The sequence below is a fragment of the Acomys russatus genome, chromosome 2 (genome assembly GCF_903995435.1).
Source record: "Acomys russatus chromosome 2, mAcoRus1.1, whole genome shotgun sequence".
Taxonomy (NCBI): domain Eukaryota; kingdom Metazoa; phylum Chordata; class Mammalia; order Rodentia; family Muridae; genus Acomys; species Acomys russatus.
Genome location: NC_067138.1, coordinates 103,895,052 through 103,910,510, shown reverse-complemented (window position 1 = coordinate 103,910,510; position 15,459 = coordinate 103,895,052). Strand labels below are relative to the sequence as shown.

At 48.3% G+C, this 15,459-nt stretch overlaps 1 protein-coding gene across 1 annotated transcript in view; it reads left to right on the top strand.

Moving 5' to 3' along the window:
- The first annotated feature begins 8,885 nt into the window (after positions 1-8,885).
- Positions 8,886-15,459, top strand: part of Kank4 (KN motif and ankyrin repeat domains 4) — a 47,892-nt gene continuing 41,318 nt past the window's right edge. The window contains exon 1 of the mRNA XM_051156827.1: positions 8,886-9,090. Within this exon, the coding sequence (XP_051012784.1) occupies positions 8,886-9,090 (205 nt within the window). The remainder of the gene's footprint in view (positions 9,091-15,459) is intronic.

The window sequence follows — 15,459 nt, the reverse complement described above, 5'->3', positions numbered from 1 at the left end:
TCTATTTAAGATATATGATCTCTTTGTTTGAGTACCTCTTTTCCCCCTGTTCTTCTTCACTCTAATTACGAAATGGTTTTGAATTCCATTTTCTTGCCTGTAAGGTTGGTTTGGAATCCCACTTCACTGTTTTCATTGGGGATTTGATAAGCTGAACCTACTGTGGACGCCTGGCCTACCCACGACCCTCATGTGGCTTTATGCCACCATATGGACTTTTGTGTCCTCCTGGCTCATTTTGAAATCCTACCCCTCAGTATGGTGGCATTTTGGAAGGTAGTGACCATGAGGGTGGCGCTCTTGTGAAGGAGACTGCTCCTTATCAGAGGAAACCCAGAGAATGTTCTCGGTTCTTATCCTTTGTGAGGACATAGCAAGAAGCTGGCAGCCTGTTACCCTGGAAGTTGGCCTCACCAGAACTAGCCCAGGCTGGTGCCCTGGCCACAGCCTTCCAGCATCATAACTGTGGGAAGTGTCCCTTATATGAGTCACCTTGTTTCTGTCACAGTGGCACTCTTAGGGTTAATCCTATAGGTGGTCCTTCTGTGGATCACTGAGAAAAAGGAAAGAGCCATGGAACTGATAGGCTCCCCCTCCTCCCTCTCTTTCCCCTCCTCCCCATCCTCTCCCTCTTAGCTGCCCGGAAAAAGTCTGGGTGAGGCACGCTGGCCCCCTTTCTCTCAGGCCATCTACCAAGGCTCTGAATTCCCTGGTACACTGCCCTGCTGCTCCTCCCTCCGTGCCTTGGCTGGTGATTGAAGTGAGAAGAGTGAGTTCTCTTCACATTGATACCAGGGTGGGAATCAGTGGCTTGAGAGACACCCAGGCTCTGGAGAACGCAGGCAGCGCCAGCCTCTCTGTTGTTGCCTGGGACTAGGATGGCTGTTTCCTGCCTGGGTCAGAGAGGAGTAGCCTGGACCTCCACCAGCCTGTTAAAGGGAAGGCAAGAGTACTGCTTCCAGAGCTGTTCTAAACCCACTGAGCCTCCTTTCCAGGGGTTTCTGTGAGCATCCCCAGCTTGTCCTGAGTCGGCAAAGCCCACTCTCTGGACGGACAACTGCCTGGACATCTGGAATCTGGCCAGCTCTTTGTGCACATGGTCTGCTCTGCGCCTCTGCAGTATGCTTCTCATCGGCTGGGAGGCCCTAACCCACTGTCCCATCTGTCAAACTTCAGCTGGCTTCCCAAAGCAGAGCCTGACTGAGGTGGAAGATCTCTTTCCCTAGAGCTGGAGGCTGGGAGCAAAGGGTTCATGGAGGTGAATGGTTTCTGGGCCCAGAAGCCTTGAGCTTCCCGCCGTGCCAGGGTGAAAAAACCATACTGGGATAGGGGCAGTGACTGGGACCATTAGCCTATAGCACAGCACAGCACAGCTGCTATAATCTCAGCCGAATAGCTGGCTCTCTTCTGAAATAAAAATAATGTGTGTATTATTGTTTTTGCCTGAATGTGTATGTGTGTGTGTGTGTGTGTGTGTGTGTGCGTGCGCGCGCGAGCGTGCCATGTGTGTGTTCAGTACCCAAGGAAGACAAAGGAGGCGCAGAATACCCCTGAAGTGGAGTAACAGACTACTGTGAGTCACCATGGGGCACCAGGAACCAAGCCAGGATTTTCTCTTAACTGCCGAGCCCCAAACCTCTCCAGCCCCGGGTCTCACACTTTTTAGTGGTCTGTGACCCCATTCTTCCTCTCATCTTTTTCTTCCTGCCTCCACCTCCCCTGCCCCCGCGCCCACCCCCCCCCCCCCGACTGACAGCCAGTAAATGTTTCCTGATCATGGGCACAGGCCTAGGCACTCCACTAGGAAGGACTTCGTGATCTATCAGAAGAAATAAGGAGATGGAGTTACGAAGCTATCTGATGTGGCCTGACAGACTGAGCAAATGCTGCGTGGCACAGGCATAGGGAGGGGGCCCGTGCCATCCGATGTGTGGGGTAAAACAGATGCCCACAGGTAAAGCTGTCCACAGGGCTGGATAGGAGTCACGACTAAGAAAGGAGGAGAGTTCCAGTCGGGGGGATGGGGGCCACACAGAAGGTTGAAGATGGCCACAAACCACTCAAAGTCATAACTGGCAGCAGCAGCAAAATCCCGTTTTGCTTTTGTTTTTTTCTTTCTTCCCATGTGTGATCTAACAGAAAGATCCCAACACCGAGAGACCTCAGCAGTCGTAGAGAGTGTGAGGGGATGCTAGTGGCCAAGAGTGATGCAGACTGGGTGCAGGAGCGGTTTCTGAGGTGACCCAGGGAAAGGCGGTATTAATGGAGCCTGGACTTATGAGCTAAATCCATGTGCTACTGGGGCAGGTCCCTGAGGGTTACCCTAATGCGGTAGGCATGATGCTGGCGTTGGCACAGACTGCCCAGGTCCAGCAGGGGCATGGGCTGCCTTTAGGGCAGGAAACATGGAGGTCAGGCTAGAGCTATGGCCTGAGACCACATTTCCTACTTTGCTGCTCACACTGTTTCATCTGGTGGCATTTGTTTGTTTTGCCTGTACAGTATTTTAAAAATGAATTTTATTAATTCTTTGAGAATTTCATGAGATGTGTTTTGATCTGTACAGTATTTTTTTTTTTTTAAAGGAATTCAGTCACCATTTTTTAAAAACTGGGTTTTACATAAGTCCACATTCCTGCCTTCTTCTGAGGAAAAAAAAAAATCCAGTGTGGAAAATGCCGGCCTTGAATTAACCCACAGCTCTGTCTCCTGAAGTTGAGCCATGGGTTTTCAGATAATAACTGTGGTCCCACAGTCACACAGCTTGCTTGAAATCTTCACAAAATACCAGTCTGGGATCAATGTCATGTGCCCAGAACGTACCAAATAATTCATTACGTGGTAGGAGAAAGGAAATTCCAAAGGACGGGCGTTGTGATCCCTTTATCAGATCGGAGCAGTGAATGCTACCACTCTTTGGAGAATGTTTAATTGTCAATTAAAAAAAAAAAAGTAAGCATTTGAGGTGGGTGGGCATCTTGGAGCCTGGGTGCACAGGAAGTGAAAGGGTGGGTGCCACACCAGGAAGGATGCAAATGGTGGGGCTGGGGGTGAACCCTTTTGATAGTATCAGTTCATAGCAAATATTTAAAATAATGGAGAAAACTCCAACTGTACAGAGCTGGTGGGTGAGGGTATTCGAAAGTTTAGCGCATGCTGCTCTGGACTTAGCACTGTCCAGGTAGACTCTCACTATAACCCTGTATGTCTTTACTTCGATAGAATAGAGATGAATGGATGGGTGGGTGAAAAGATAGCTGTTGATCTATAGATAGACATTTTATAAACCAAATCGGAGCCTTACGGTCCCGCTGCCTGTATCCTCTGATGCTCTGTCTTGAGCAATTGAAGGTCACTCATCATCACGTCCAGGCTTGTACAAAGAAAGCCTTATGGAAGGAAAGAGCAGGCTTTGGACTGTACCCCTCCAAACCCTCAGTTTTTCTTCCTCTATAAAATGGGAATGAGAGTTCCGTCCTTCAAAGGGCCATGGTGATGTTTTTAAGTACAGTGTGGAATGCCCTCAGTGCAGCTCTGGGGGTCCGGTGACCCCAGCCCACTGCACCATAGGCAAGAGCAAGCCCGGCCTACGTCTTCCATTCCTGGGATTCCACATTCTCCACCCTTCACCATGATGGGGGAGGGTTTGGAGGGAGAGCGAGTCTGGGATGAATTATAACTTTTCACTATATAAAATCTTCTTCTTGGTGTTGGCCAGACTTAAAATTTCAAGTAGTTCATTAACAGCACGATTCAGGACTTTTGGGGGTTTTTTTTCCCCTGAAATGCCCCTTTTTACAATTCAACTGAAGGAAAAGTCCCAAAGCCAAGTATGTATGCTCCGATGGAAAGGCTGTGTCCTGCCTTTGCTGGTCCTTGGGAGTTGGGGGTGGGGCGGGGTGCTTTTCTGCTAGTGGGGAAAGTCAACCCCTTAACAGAACACCCCCTTCCCCCCACACCTCCTCACTTCCCCAGCTAGATTCCAACAGCACTTCCATCTCCCTTGTTATGTTTAGTTTGTGTTTGTGCGTGCGTGCGTGCGTGCGTGCGTGCGTGTGTGCGTGTGTGTGTGTGTGTGTGTGAGAGAGAGAGAGAGAGAGAGAGAGAGAGAGAGAGAGAGAGAGAGAGAGAGAGAGAGAGAGTGCAAGTGCCCTGGGCAGCCAGGATCACCTGGAGCTGGAGTCACAGATGTCTGCACTGGAGCCGGTTGAGAGGGAACGTTGTGCTGGCCCTCTTTATGAACACTAAGTCATCTCTCCAGCCCAGTCCCTTTCTGTTATGTGACCTTTAATGAAGCAAACGCTGCTCTCATTGCCTCATTAATTCCACTCCCAGGACCATAGCTTTAAAATCAGAATTGCGAGACCAAAAAGGTTGAGAAGCTGAAGTCCAGAGGAGTTGTGATGAGCCTTAAACTCAAACAAACAAGCAACAACAAAAACCGACAGGCAAATCTGAGTTAGGATCTAGTCTTCACAGCTTGCAGTCCATACTCCTCAGACTACCATGTTGCTGCCTTGCTAATTGCTACCAGGCATCTTCTACAGGGGAATGGGGGTGGGGGAACGGGTCAGGGTTAGCAGTTGGGGGCTGGGGACATTTTTAAATTGTATGTGTACATGATGCACGTTTGTCGGCAAGTATGCCACAGTGCACATGTAGAGGTGGAAAGACAATTTGAGGGACTAGGTTCTCTCCTTCCAACATGTGGGTTCTGGGACCCAGCCTCAGGTCATTAGGCTTGGTGGCAAGTACCTTTACCCACTGAGCCATTTCACTGGCCCCAGAGGAAATTCTTTGGGAGGCAGGATATGTTTGGCACTGGTGCTCTGGGAGAGACTGACAGAAACAAGTGGAGGGGGTAGCAGTCAGGTCAATGGTGGGAACAGAGTGCAGGGAGGTGAAGGGGGATGGGGATAAGGGGATGGGGGGAGGGGCTGGGGGGAGATAGGGGAATGGGGGTAGGGGGATGGGGATAGGGAGATGGGGGATGGGGATAGGAGGACAGAGGGGGGATAGGGGGATGGGGATAGGGGGATGGAGGGGGGATGGGGGACAGAGGGGGGATGGGGATAGGGGGAGGGGGATAGGGGGAGGGGGATAGGGGATGAGGATGAGTAGGGAAGTAGGGGAGGTTGGTTGTGAATGACCTGCTACAGAGCCAGGGCACCAAAGTCAATTTTGAATCAGAAGTGGATCCAGGTCAGTTTTTGTGGTCACCGGAGTTCGTGGACCTTCTAGGCATTTCCTACCAAACCTCACCAGCTCTAGCCCCTTCTCTCAGAAGAGCTGTGAGTTCTGTTCATAGAAGCTCCTGCTTAAGTGGTCATACAGGCCTCACACATTTAGCCTGAACTTAATATCACTGTTGACTGAAAGACCAGTTTTTGCCAACTGCAGTATAGTTTGGGCCTCATTTGAAGCACTTAATAGAACGGAAAATAACAACAGGTAAACTAATTGTAAGTACATTTAGCACAATATGTCCAAGATGTTTTGATGGATACTCAATGTTAAGAGAGCATTAGTGTTTCATGCTAAGCCTCTGAAGCCCACCTGTGGAGCATTTTATTTAGGCTAGCCACAGTCTAGTGCTGTAGGCACAGGAAGTCAATACACTGACTTCCTGTAAGTATTGGAAAGCTTGGGCCTCTCTTCAAATGAATGCCTTGGGTAAGGTAACCAGTCAACAGACCTCAAATATCACATGACTCAGCTACATGCTTGTCCTTGCCATCCTGCCTGTTGGCGTGTATGGCAAGATATTTAAAAAATACCCCCCTTTCCCAATTCTCTCCTTTGCTGTGTGAATCTCTTTTGTGCCCTAGAGCTGCTGTCCGTCCCCCCTGCCCCCACTCCCCTGTGGTTGAACTTCACTGCCCCATTTCCCTAACTCAGGACAACAAGATAGATATGTATGAAATCTGTGCCCTTTGGCCTCATCTGCTACATGGTCCCACTCATATTTGTCCCAAAGACCACTCAACAGCCCCATTTTCCTCACTGCCTGGTACAACCCTCAGCTATTTTCCACAAGTTCCCAGATCCTCCCGGACCCCTCACCTGTGGCTTAGACACCCCCATCTTTGCCACCCGGTGTCTCTTTATCTTGCTTTTCCTTGCCAAAGACAAACTTTCAACGTCTTCTTCCCCTCTGCTGCGGCCAGAGCCTCTGGCTTCCAGTCTTAGGCCCCTCCAGTTGCTGATGTGTAGAAATCATCTTAACCTTTGGCTGGGTCTACTTGGGCTGCTGTCACAATCTGACATACACTGGGTGGCTTAAAAACCAAAAATGTTTGCTTCTGATAGCTGTAGAACCTGAACGTCAAAGGTGTGACAGGCTTGGTGACTTCCTGGCTCTCCGAAGGCATCTTCTCCATGTATGTTTTGATATGTGGGAAGGGCAAGGTAGCTCTTAGAAATTCTTTTTTTTTTTTCATTTTATTGTTTTATTCATATTACATCTCAATTGTTAGCCCTTCCCCTGTTTCTTCCCATTTTTCCCTCCCTCCCACTTCTCCCCTTCTCCCCTCCCCTATGTCTGTGATTGAGGGAGACCTCCTTCCCCTATATATGCTCTTAGAATAACGAGTCTCTTCTTGGTAACTTGCTATCCTTCCTCTGAGTGCCGCCAGGCCTCCCCATCCAGGGGACATGGTCAGAAAAGGGGCACCAGAGCTCATGTGAGAGTCAGATCTCACTCTCCACTCAACGGTGGAGAATATCATGATCGTCGGCTAGGTCTTGGTAGGGGTTCGAAGTTTAATGCCTATGTTCTCCTTGGCTGGTGCCTTAGTTTGAGGAGGACCCCAGGACCCAGATCTGCCTGTCATAAAGTTCTTCTTGTAGGTTTCCAGGACCCGGTGGGTCCTACTAGCTCTTGGAAACTCTTGTAGGAGGCTTAGTGGCAATCAAGAAGGCTCCACTTCACCCGCCAGAGCCCACTCCTGACACCACCATATCCAGGAGTGGATTTAACCTGAACTGGGGCACAATACTCCATTTGCAACACTTTCCCTGTGTGTGGTTTCCTTTTTCTTTTTGTTTGGTGTTTTGTTTGTTTGGTTTTTTGAGACAGGGTTTCACTGTGTAGCCTTGGCTGTCCTAGACTCACTTTGTAGACCAGACTGGCCTCGAACTCACAGCAATCCGCCTGCCTCTGCCTCCCGAGTGCTGGGATGCCACCGGCTTTTTTTTTTTTTTTTAAACATGAAATAAAATGACTAAAAGCACCCAGCTGCTGAGTCTCCATCACAAAAGGATTTAAGAATGAACTCAAAGGAAAGCTCAGAGACCATGTTATTAGTGTTTAAAAAGTAAAACCTCAAGATGGAAGCGGGCAAGATGGAATCTCAGCTGCTTCATGGAGAAGGAAGATGGAGAATCGCAGAGGAACCAGAGCAGTTGGAAGCAGCCACACGGTGGGGAGGAACCAGAGCAGTTGGAAGCAGCCACACAGTGGGGAAGAGGGCTTCAGAGAAAGAGCAGAGGAGTCTAAAGCACCAGGGAAATCGTGCCTAAGCTCTGACCAGGAAACAGAAGAGAAGAAACAGAGGACGAGCTCAGAACTGTGGGCAGACCTAACAGACCCTCACAGCAGCTCTGTAGAGACTGATCTAGGGACAGAGTTGGGGGCAGGATTACATTATTTCATTAAAGGAATAAGTATTCCTCCCATCTCTTTAGCATAGGATTAGGCGCATCTACCTTCCTGAGGGGTGCTAGGTGATTGGTCTTAACCGAGGAGACAATTACATGTCTCCACCCAGAGGTAGAGTACTTTCTCTTGACTACCGGGAAATCACTTTTCCTTGGTGGGTGTCACGTGCTACACTTGGACAGGCTCTACGCACTCCTTCCTCTGAGTTTCAGTGAGATGTAAGAGTTGGGCTGGTTATCTATACAGGCTGGGCCAGTGCTTACACTCCACCAATCTGTTTGTATCCCTTTTCGCTCCGAACCTACTTATGGTGTTCTCCATACGTGATAAAGGCTGCTTGGCAAGGCAGAGAGATCACCAGAGGCGTCTTCCCAGCTGTGACAAGGCTAAAAGCAATTCAGGAGGGCAAAGCTGGCACACGGAGGAAACTGCCAGCGGTGTAACAGGTTATATGCCTAGGCCTGTATTTCATATATAGCTGCCGTTGGGTCAGTGAGATGCTCAGTGGGTCAACGGGCTTTGCTGTGCAAGTCTGAAAACCTGGGTTTTATCCCCAGAACCCAGATAGTGGGAGGAGAGAACTGACCTCTGGCCTCCACAGGTGTGCTATGGCATGCTCCTACCTGCACGTACCTATCCACACACACAATAATACAAATAACATTTAAACATACTGCTGCTGTTCTTTTGACAAGCAACAATAAAAGGAGTGTCTAGTGAAGAGTTCTAAGTCTGGCCAAATTTCTCAGCAGACTCACTGCTTCCTTCTCTTCCCTCCCAAAACCGGTTGTTGAGACTGTGCGTATCTGTTGAGCACTCATTCTCTAAAGCCTAGCATCTGGGGCCATGCTTCGCTCACCCCAGGCCTGTATTCCTTCTTATTCCTCTCCTGCTAAAGAAGTTAGGACCAACCGGAGCAGACTTCCAGCCCTGCCTTCTCCATCACTGGCTGCTGCCCAGCATGCTGGCCAGGCATGTGATCACCTGAAGCTGCCACGGGTTTTCGTCTCGGCCCCATTTGCTTGGTGAACTCTTATTCATCATTCAAAGGCCAGGTCAAGTTTGCGATGGTCTGTCCCCTCTCTGGAATCTCTCTGAAGCTTTACCTGCCCCCTTCTCACACCAGAAGTCCTTATTTAAGTCTCTAGTTTCCACCTGGGACACTGGACTGCTCAAAGGAAAGAAACCCCTCTTATTCTTCTGCAAGCCCACAGAACCTGGCCCGATGTCTGGCCCGTTGTTTCAGACAGATGGGTGCGAGTGCACATCTTGGAGACTGGCCTTTGCTGCTCAGCTGCTTGACTCCCGGCTCATGAGTTGTGGCAACCTTATCGTCACTATCTCCAACAGTAATCAGAGAGACCTGGCCCCTGGGGCGTCCCTGGCTTTGGAGGAGGACTTGCAGGGGCCACATGCTCCAAAGGGCGATGGTGAAGGCAGCCTTTATGTTTGGCTTTGTAGGCGGAGGTCTTGGTGCTCCAGAACACAAGTGGGTAACACACACATGCCAAGCGCCTGCCAACTGCAAAGAAAAGGAGGCCTTGTGTGCACTGGCGGTGCTCCAAGGGAAATGGTCTGGTTGTTCTTCTGTGTTGAGCCGTAGCTCCCTCTTTTAAAGAAGAATAGCTCCAAAGAGATAATCTCTCATGGAGTCTAACACATCCTACAGACCAAACCAAGTTTCAAACCACTTGCTACCCTCAAAATGTATCTTGTCAAGGATTAATTGACACAACCAGCATATCCTCATGGGGCATGGCTGTGGGTCAACCCTGTGGTAGAGTAGAGCATGCAGTCTTCCTCGCTTTAGCTCCACCCCCTGTTGCCAGGGGTCTGAAGACCTTGGGCACATGGCCCTCTTCCTTCTCCTGGCCCTGACCTCTACTGGCTGAAGGCCTTACCCATGCCTGTTCTCCACCTTAGCATCTGAAGTTTGCCTCCTGCTGGTTCCCTGTTCTAAGCCACCAGCTTCCCTCAAGCCAGGCCCTTCTGGACAATTCTGGACTGAAGCGACTTGACTAGTAAAACTTCATCAGTTCTGTCCTGTGTGGTGTTTGTGACAGTGACTGACTTTCTAAACCTGTCTGTGTGTTGGCTTCTAAATCTCCACATAGGAAAGACGTACGGTACTGGCAGAGGACAGTGCCAGGCAAGAGTAAGCGACAACAGTTTATTGCTTGGCCTGTACACAGCTCTCCATAAACAAGGACAAAGCAACCAACAACTATTGAGTGCCTACTGTTTTCCTCCTTCCCTGGAACAACACGGTGTTAAGAATGGGTGTGTAGCTGGGTGTGGTAGATCATACCGGGAATCCCAAGCACTTGGGAGGTTGAGGCAGGAGAGTTGCCTTGAGTTTGAGGTCAGTCAATGTGGGCAACAGAATGACCTCCAGGAAAGTCTGGGTGATGTAGTGAGAACGTACCTGAATACAGAAGCAGAGTGGGAGGGGAGGGAAGGAGAGAGAGAGAGAGAGAGAGAGAGAGAGAGAGAGAGAAAGAGAGAGAGAGAGAGAGCCTCTAATAAGCAGACAACAGGAACAGGCTGGGAGATGGCTCCTTTAGAATGGTGCCTGCTGTGCAAGCATGGGGCGCTGAGCTTGGATCTTGAGCACCACGTAATACCTGGGTGTGCCGCCGACTCCGCAGGCCTGTAGTCCTAGCACTGGGGATAGAGAGACAAGAGGAACCCCTGGGTTTACTGGTCAGCTAATCCTACCAAATCTGTGTGCCCCAGGTTCAGTGGGAGAGCTTGTCTCAAAAATAGTAAGGCGAAGAGCGACAGAGGGGAACACCTGGCACGCCTGTCTCTCCTCCACATCCACAAGCACACGCACATGAACACCTGGATACACAAAACAGCAGGGTGGCCTTATGAACAGTGTTAGGTAATGAGTTACCTATAACTCCATCTTATAGCTGGGGAGCTCGGTCAGAAGGCAGAAAGACTTGCTCAACGGCAAGTCATTGCCAAACTCTGGAACTTAGAATTGTGCTGAGAGATTTTCGTCTTGAAAAACAAAACAAAACAAACAAACAAAAACCACAAGCAAAACAACAAAAAAAGGTTCCTTGTCACCCCAGTCAGACAGCAGATGCTAGTGAAATGTATTGAAAGATCACTTATTCATTGCAAGGAGGAAGGTAAGTTTGTTCAACCCATTTGGAAATCAGTGTGAAAGTTTCTCAAGAACTAGACATAGACACATCATTATGACCTGCCCTTACCACTTCTGGGTATATACCCAAAAGAATATAAAGTGACATGCCTCGTGTTTGTTGCTGTGCTGGTTATAATACTAAAAAAATAGAACCAGCCTAGATTCTTATCAATAGATAAATGGATAAAGAAACTCACAGGCTGACCTCAAACTCACAGCGATCCACCTGCCTCTGCCTGCGGAGTGCTGGGACTAAAGGCATGCACCACCACACTCGGCAGGTTTGTTGTTGTTAATATTTATTTATTTATTTATTATGTATATAGTGTTTTGCCTGCATGTAACATCTGCAGGCCAGTAGAGGGCACCAGATCTCATTATAGATGGTTGGGAGCCACTATGGTTTCTGGGAATTGAACTCAGGACCTTTGGAAGAGCAGCCAGAGCTCTTAACCTCTGAGCCATCTCTCCAGCCCCCCACAGAGGGATTTTATACAGCCATAAAAATGAAATCAAGAGGAAAAAAAAATGGATGCACCTGGAAATCATTATATTAAGTGAGATAAAAACAAAATTTCTTATTTATTCTCATACGTGCAATTTAGATTTAATTTATACAAAATAAGCATTAATACTATAAATATAATAAACAAATATTCTACTTATTATACAAAAACAGATGTAAAGTAGATAAAAGCACACAGGGTGACATATGCCTCTAATCCTAGTAGTAAGAAAACAGAGGCGAGAAGATAGGAAACTTGAGCCAGCCTAGGCTATGAAGCAAGCCGTGTCCCAAGAAGCAAGCAAGCAGAGCAGCCAGTGAAGAGGTATCACAGGGAAGGCTGGGTTAAAGAGAGGCCAATCCCGAGTCCTTCCACCCAGCCATGCTCACACTGTGGTGCATCAGAGCTAGAGGGCTGAACGCGGGACGGGGCTATGGCCTTGGGGTAGCTCCTGGCTTTTATGTGCAGCCAGGGCAGGCCAGGATTGGACAGCTGCTGCAGTGCGGCATCTGAGTCTGTGGGGGAAATGCTTCACAGGCAGGGAGGTAGGTCTCTGTAGTTACACAAGGCGGGAACCATGGATGTTGTCATCCCAGCTCTATACAACTCAGTGAGTGACAGGCAAACAAAATTAATTGGCAACCCCAAAACCCTTGTTTCTGTCTCAAAAATATGCCTTCGGAATGGAAATTTTGACAGAATGCTGGTCCTGCAAATAACATTGTAGTTAAAATTGATGACTGTGTAACTCAATGGCTGTTAAATAGCTGTTAAAACACCCCAAGTCTCCCTGGGATCTTTGAAGGTTATTTGAAATTGTATTTTATTGATTAAGTAAGACTGCACTTTTCCTACTCTACTCCTTGGCAAATAAATGTATTTATGGACCTATTGCATGCCCTGAAAATATTTATATTTTAATAGTCACTTGATACCCAGTGAGCATGGCTATGATAAAATCCACGTCTAGACTGCTTCCTTTGTTGATCTTTTAAAATTAAAAACAATGTATTAGTTTTTGTTATTGGTGCTTTGCCTATATATACGTCAGTGTACCACATGCTGAAGAAGGCTAGAGTTGTAGACGGTTATGAGCCACCATGTAGGTGCTTGGAATTGGACCCAGGCTCTCTCTGGAAGAGCATCCAGGTCTCTTAACATTAAGCCATCTCTCCAGCCACCATTGCTAATGTTTGGTTTCTTCTCTTTCGGTTTAGGCTCCAAACAACTTGTTTCACAGACAGTTACAGAAACTGGAACCCAAAGGATCCACTCTGTGCTTCAGGGCTTGCTCCATAGCCCGGTGTGGTGGCACACACCTTTAATCCCAGCACTCAAAAGGCAGAGGCAGGTGGATCTCTGTGAGTTCGAGGCCAGCCTGGTCTACAAAGTGAGTCCAGGGCAGCCAGGGCTGTTACACAAAGAAGCCCTGTCTCAAACAAAACAAAACAAACAGAGCCGGGCGTGGTGGCGCATGCCTTTAATCCCAGCACTCGCAGCCTGGTCTACAAAGTGAGTCCAGGATGGCCAAGGCTACACAGAGAAACCCTGTCTCGAAAAACCAACCAAACAAACAAACAAACAAAAAGTTTGCTCCATGAAGTTGGTCAAACCCTGCCTCTTACTAGGTCTAGGCCCTGAGAAGGATATAACCTACTTAATATGACCACTAGCCAGTTATATAAGCATCTGTACAGGGCAGTATGCACATAACAGTTACTATTATAACCATGTAAGCTATTTGTGTTATGCTTAAGCCTTAGCTCTCTCACCACTGAACAGTTATGATGCAGAATAGAACTCTTTGTGAGTAGCCATAGCTTTACCCATGAAGCCTTCTGGGTAATTTCTTTCTGAGGAAATGTAAGGCCAGCCTGCTTCATGGCTGTTCTCTTACTACATAGACTGGAAAATCCGCAGAGAATAAAGCCCCAGACACTGGAGCCAGCGCTGGGATTGCTGGGGAGAGGGCAGAGAGAACTCGGTGGAGGTGAATTGTGCCAGGTAGGGAGGAGGGTGATGGAGGCGCCAGGAGACGATGCGCAGAGGATGCTGGGAACAAAGCTCTCTGCGGCTGGAGCAGCTGCTCTACTGGAACAAGGCGCCCAGAACGGCACAGAGGAAAGCAGAAGTTTTGTTTTGCACTAAGAATGCTCTTCTTCCCCTTCGGTATTTTCTCTGGAGACTGCAGCGAAGGCTTGGATTGCTTCCAGTTAATTTTTTATCTGCTTAGCTGCTGTTTCTTTGAACACGGCACTGAGCTTGGACTGGATCATGAAGCAGCCATCTTTATCTCGTTTACAGAGGAGTCACAACTGCAGGGCCCCAGGTGTTGAGGAGGGACAAGTAAGGGATGGGATACAGAGAAGGCGCTTAATTGACGTTGGCAGCTGTTTTTATTATTGTGTTTGGTGCTGTCTCTGTAGCCAGAGGCTGCAAGCAAAGGTCACCAGTGGGAGTATGAGCAGTTTTCTGGCAAGCAGTCACTACAATGAAAGCTCCATTATTCTATTTGCAAACTGGGAATGCCAGCCATGTTGTTTTCAGAGAAACTACCAAGTCAGTTGTCCTTCAAAGCACAAGGCAGAGCTGGAGAGATGGCTCAACGGTTAAGAGCACCGGATGCTCTTCTAGAGGTCCTGAGTTCAATTCCCAGCAACCATGTGGTGGCTCACAACCATCTTTAATGGAATCTGATTCCCTCGTCTGGTGTGCATGGAAAACATAGCACTGGTATACATTAAACAAACAAAGCACAAGGCAAGCAAGCACCACAGCATGAGCTTCTAATGCAAACACTGGACAGGGGACTGAGGAAGCAGATTTTGACTTTAGCTGTGTATAACATACATGTGCCATGGGGCCTCAGTATCCCCATTAGCAAATGAAGCTGATGTCCACCGTCCCGGATGGGCACTCACCACTTGTAAAGCCCTGGCTGGAGCTGGGAAAGATTTGCAGAAGCAGGATGAGAGGCCTTTGACTTGAAAGAAGTTGCAGTGTGGCTTGAGGGAAGATGTAAGGAGAGGTCTAATGAAAGTCGGCCTGAGCCGGCAGGTGGTGGCGCACACCTTTAATCCTAGCACTCAGGAGGCAGAGGCAGGCAGATCTCTGTGAGTTCAAGGCCAGCCTGGTCTACAAAGAGAGTCCAGGACAGCCAATGCCACACAGAGAAACCCTGTCTTGAAAAAAAGAAAGTCAGCCTGTACCATGGTATATGTCCAGTCGTTGCATGATGCCTCTGAGCTGACTTCCAGAAACATATTTCCTTAGTGACCTCACTACTAATTTTAGTCTGTTTTCTAAGATAATTAATTCTAGGTAAGAGAATATCTGAAAGTGGGTAATTTCTCACGAATGGGCCTCTAGTTGACTCATTGTTCTTAGGGCTGGGAAGCCTCAGAGCACGATGCTGGCACTTCCAGAGGCACTTAGTGTTGTGCTAACCCTGTGAAAGAACACAGAGAGGAGAGAAAGAGACAAGCAATTAAGCAAGTAATGGGCAAACTTGCTTTTTTATGTGAGCCTACTCTCTCAACAGCTAACCCTCTCCCAAGGCATACCGTCCATATACTCATGGGGGCATAGCCCTGGTGACCCCTAACCTCTTGTTAGGTCCCACTCTCCAAGACCGCTGCCCTGGCTTAAGTTCCAACCCCTGAGGTTTGAGAAACACGTTGAAACACCTGCATTAAGCACAACAAAACAAAACCCAGGTCAGAACAGTACCCAGCCTTCTCGTGTACTGCCAGATGGCACACTGAGTGAGCCCCATCTGCTTCCAGAAAACATTCAAATCGATAGAAGTTTCTAGAGCCCTTTGTCTCTTTGGCTCATCTCCTCTGATGATACCCACCGTTCCTTAAGCTGACGTGTTGCTGAAAGTAAGTGCCCATCATCCTTATTTGATGCACATGGCAGACGTCTACTCTGCACACTGAACTTAAAGAAGGCTAAGTCAGGGTGTTATGCAACTAAAGAAAACAAAACAAAACAAACAGTATTGGCCCCTCGCAGATATCTGGGGATCACTTTTCATCTTCAGTTTTGTATAAACTGATTCCTGAGTGGGCGGGCTGTGTATATTGGAGCCAAGAAAAACCTTCCTCCCAACCCAGAAGGCAGAAGCCACA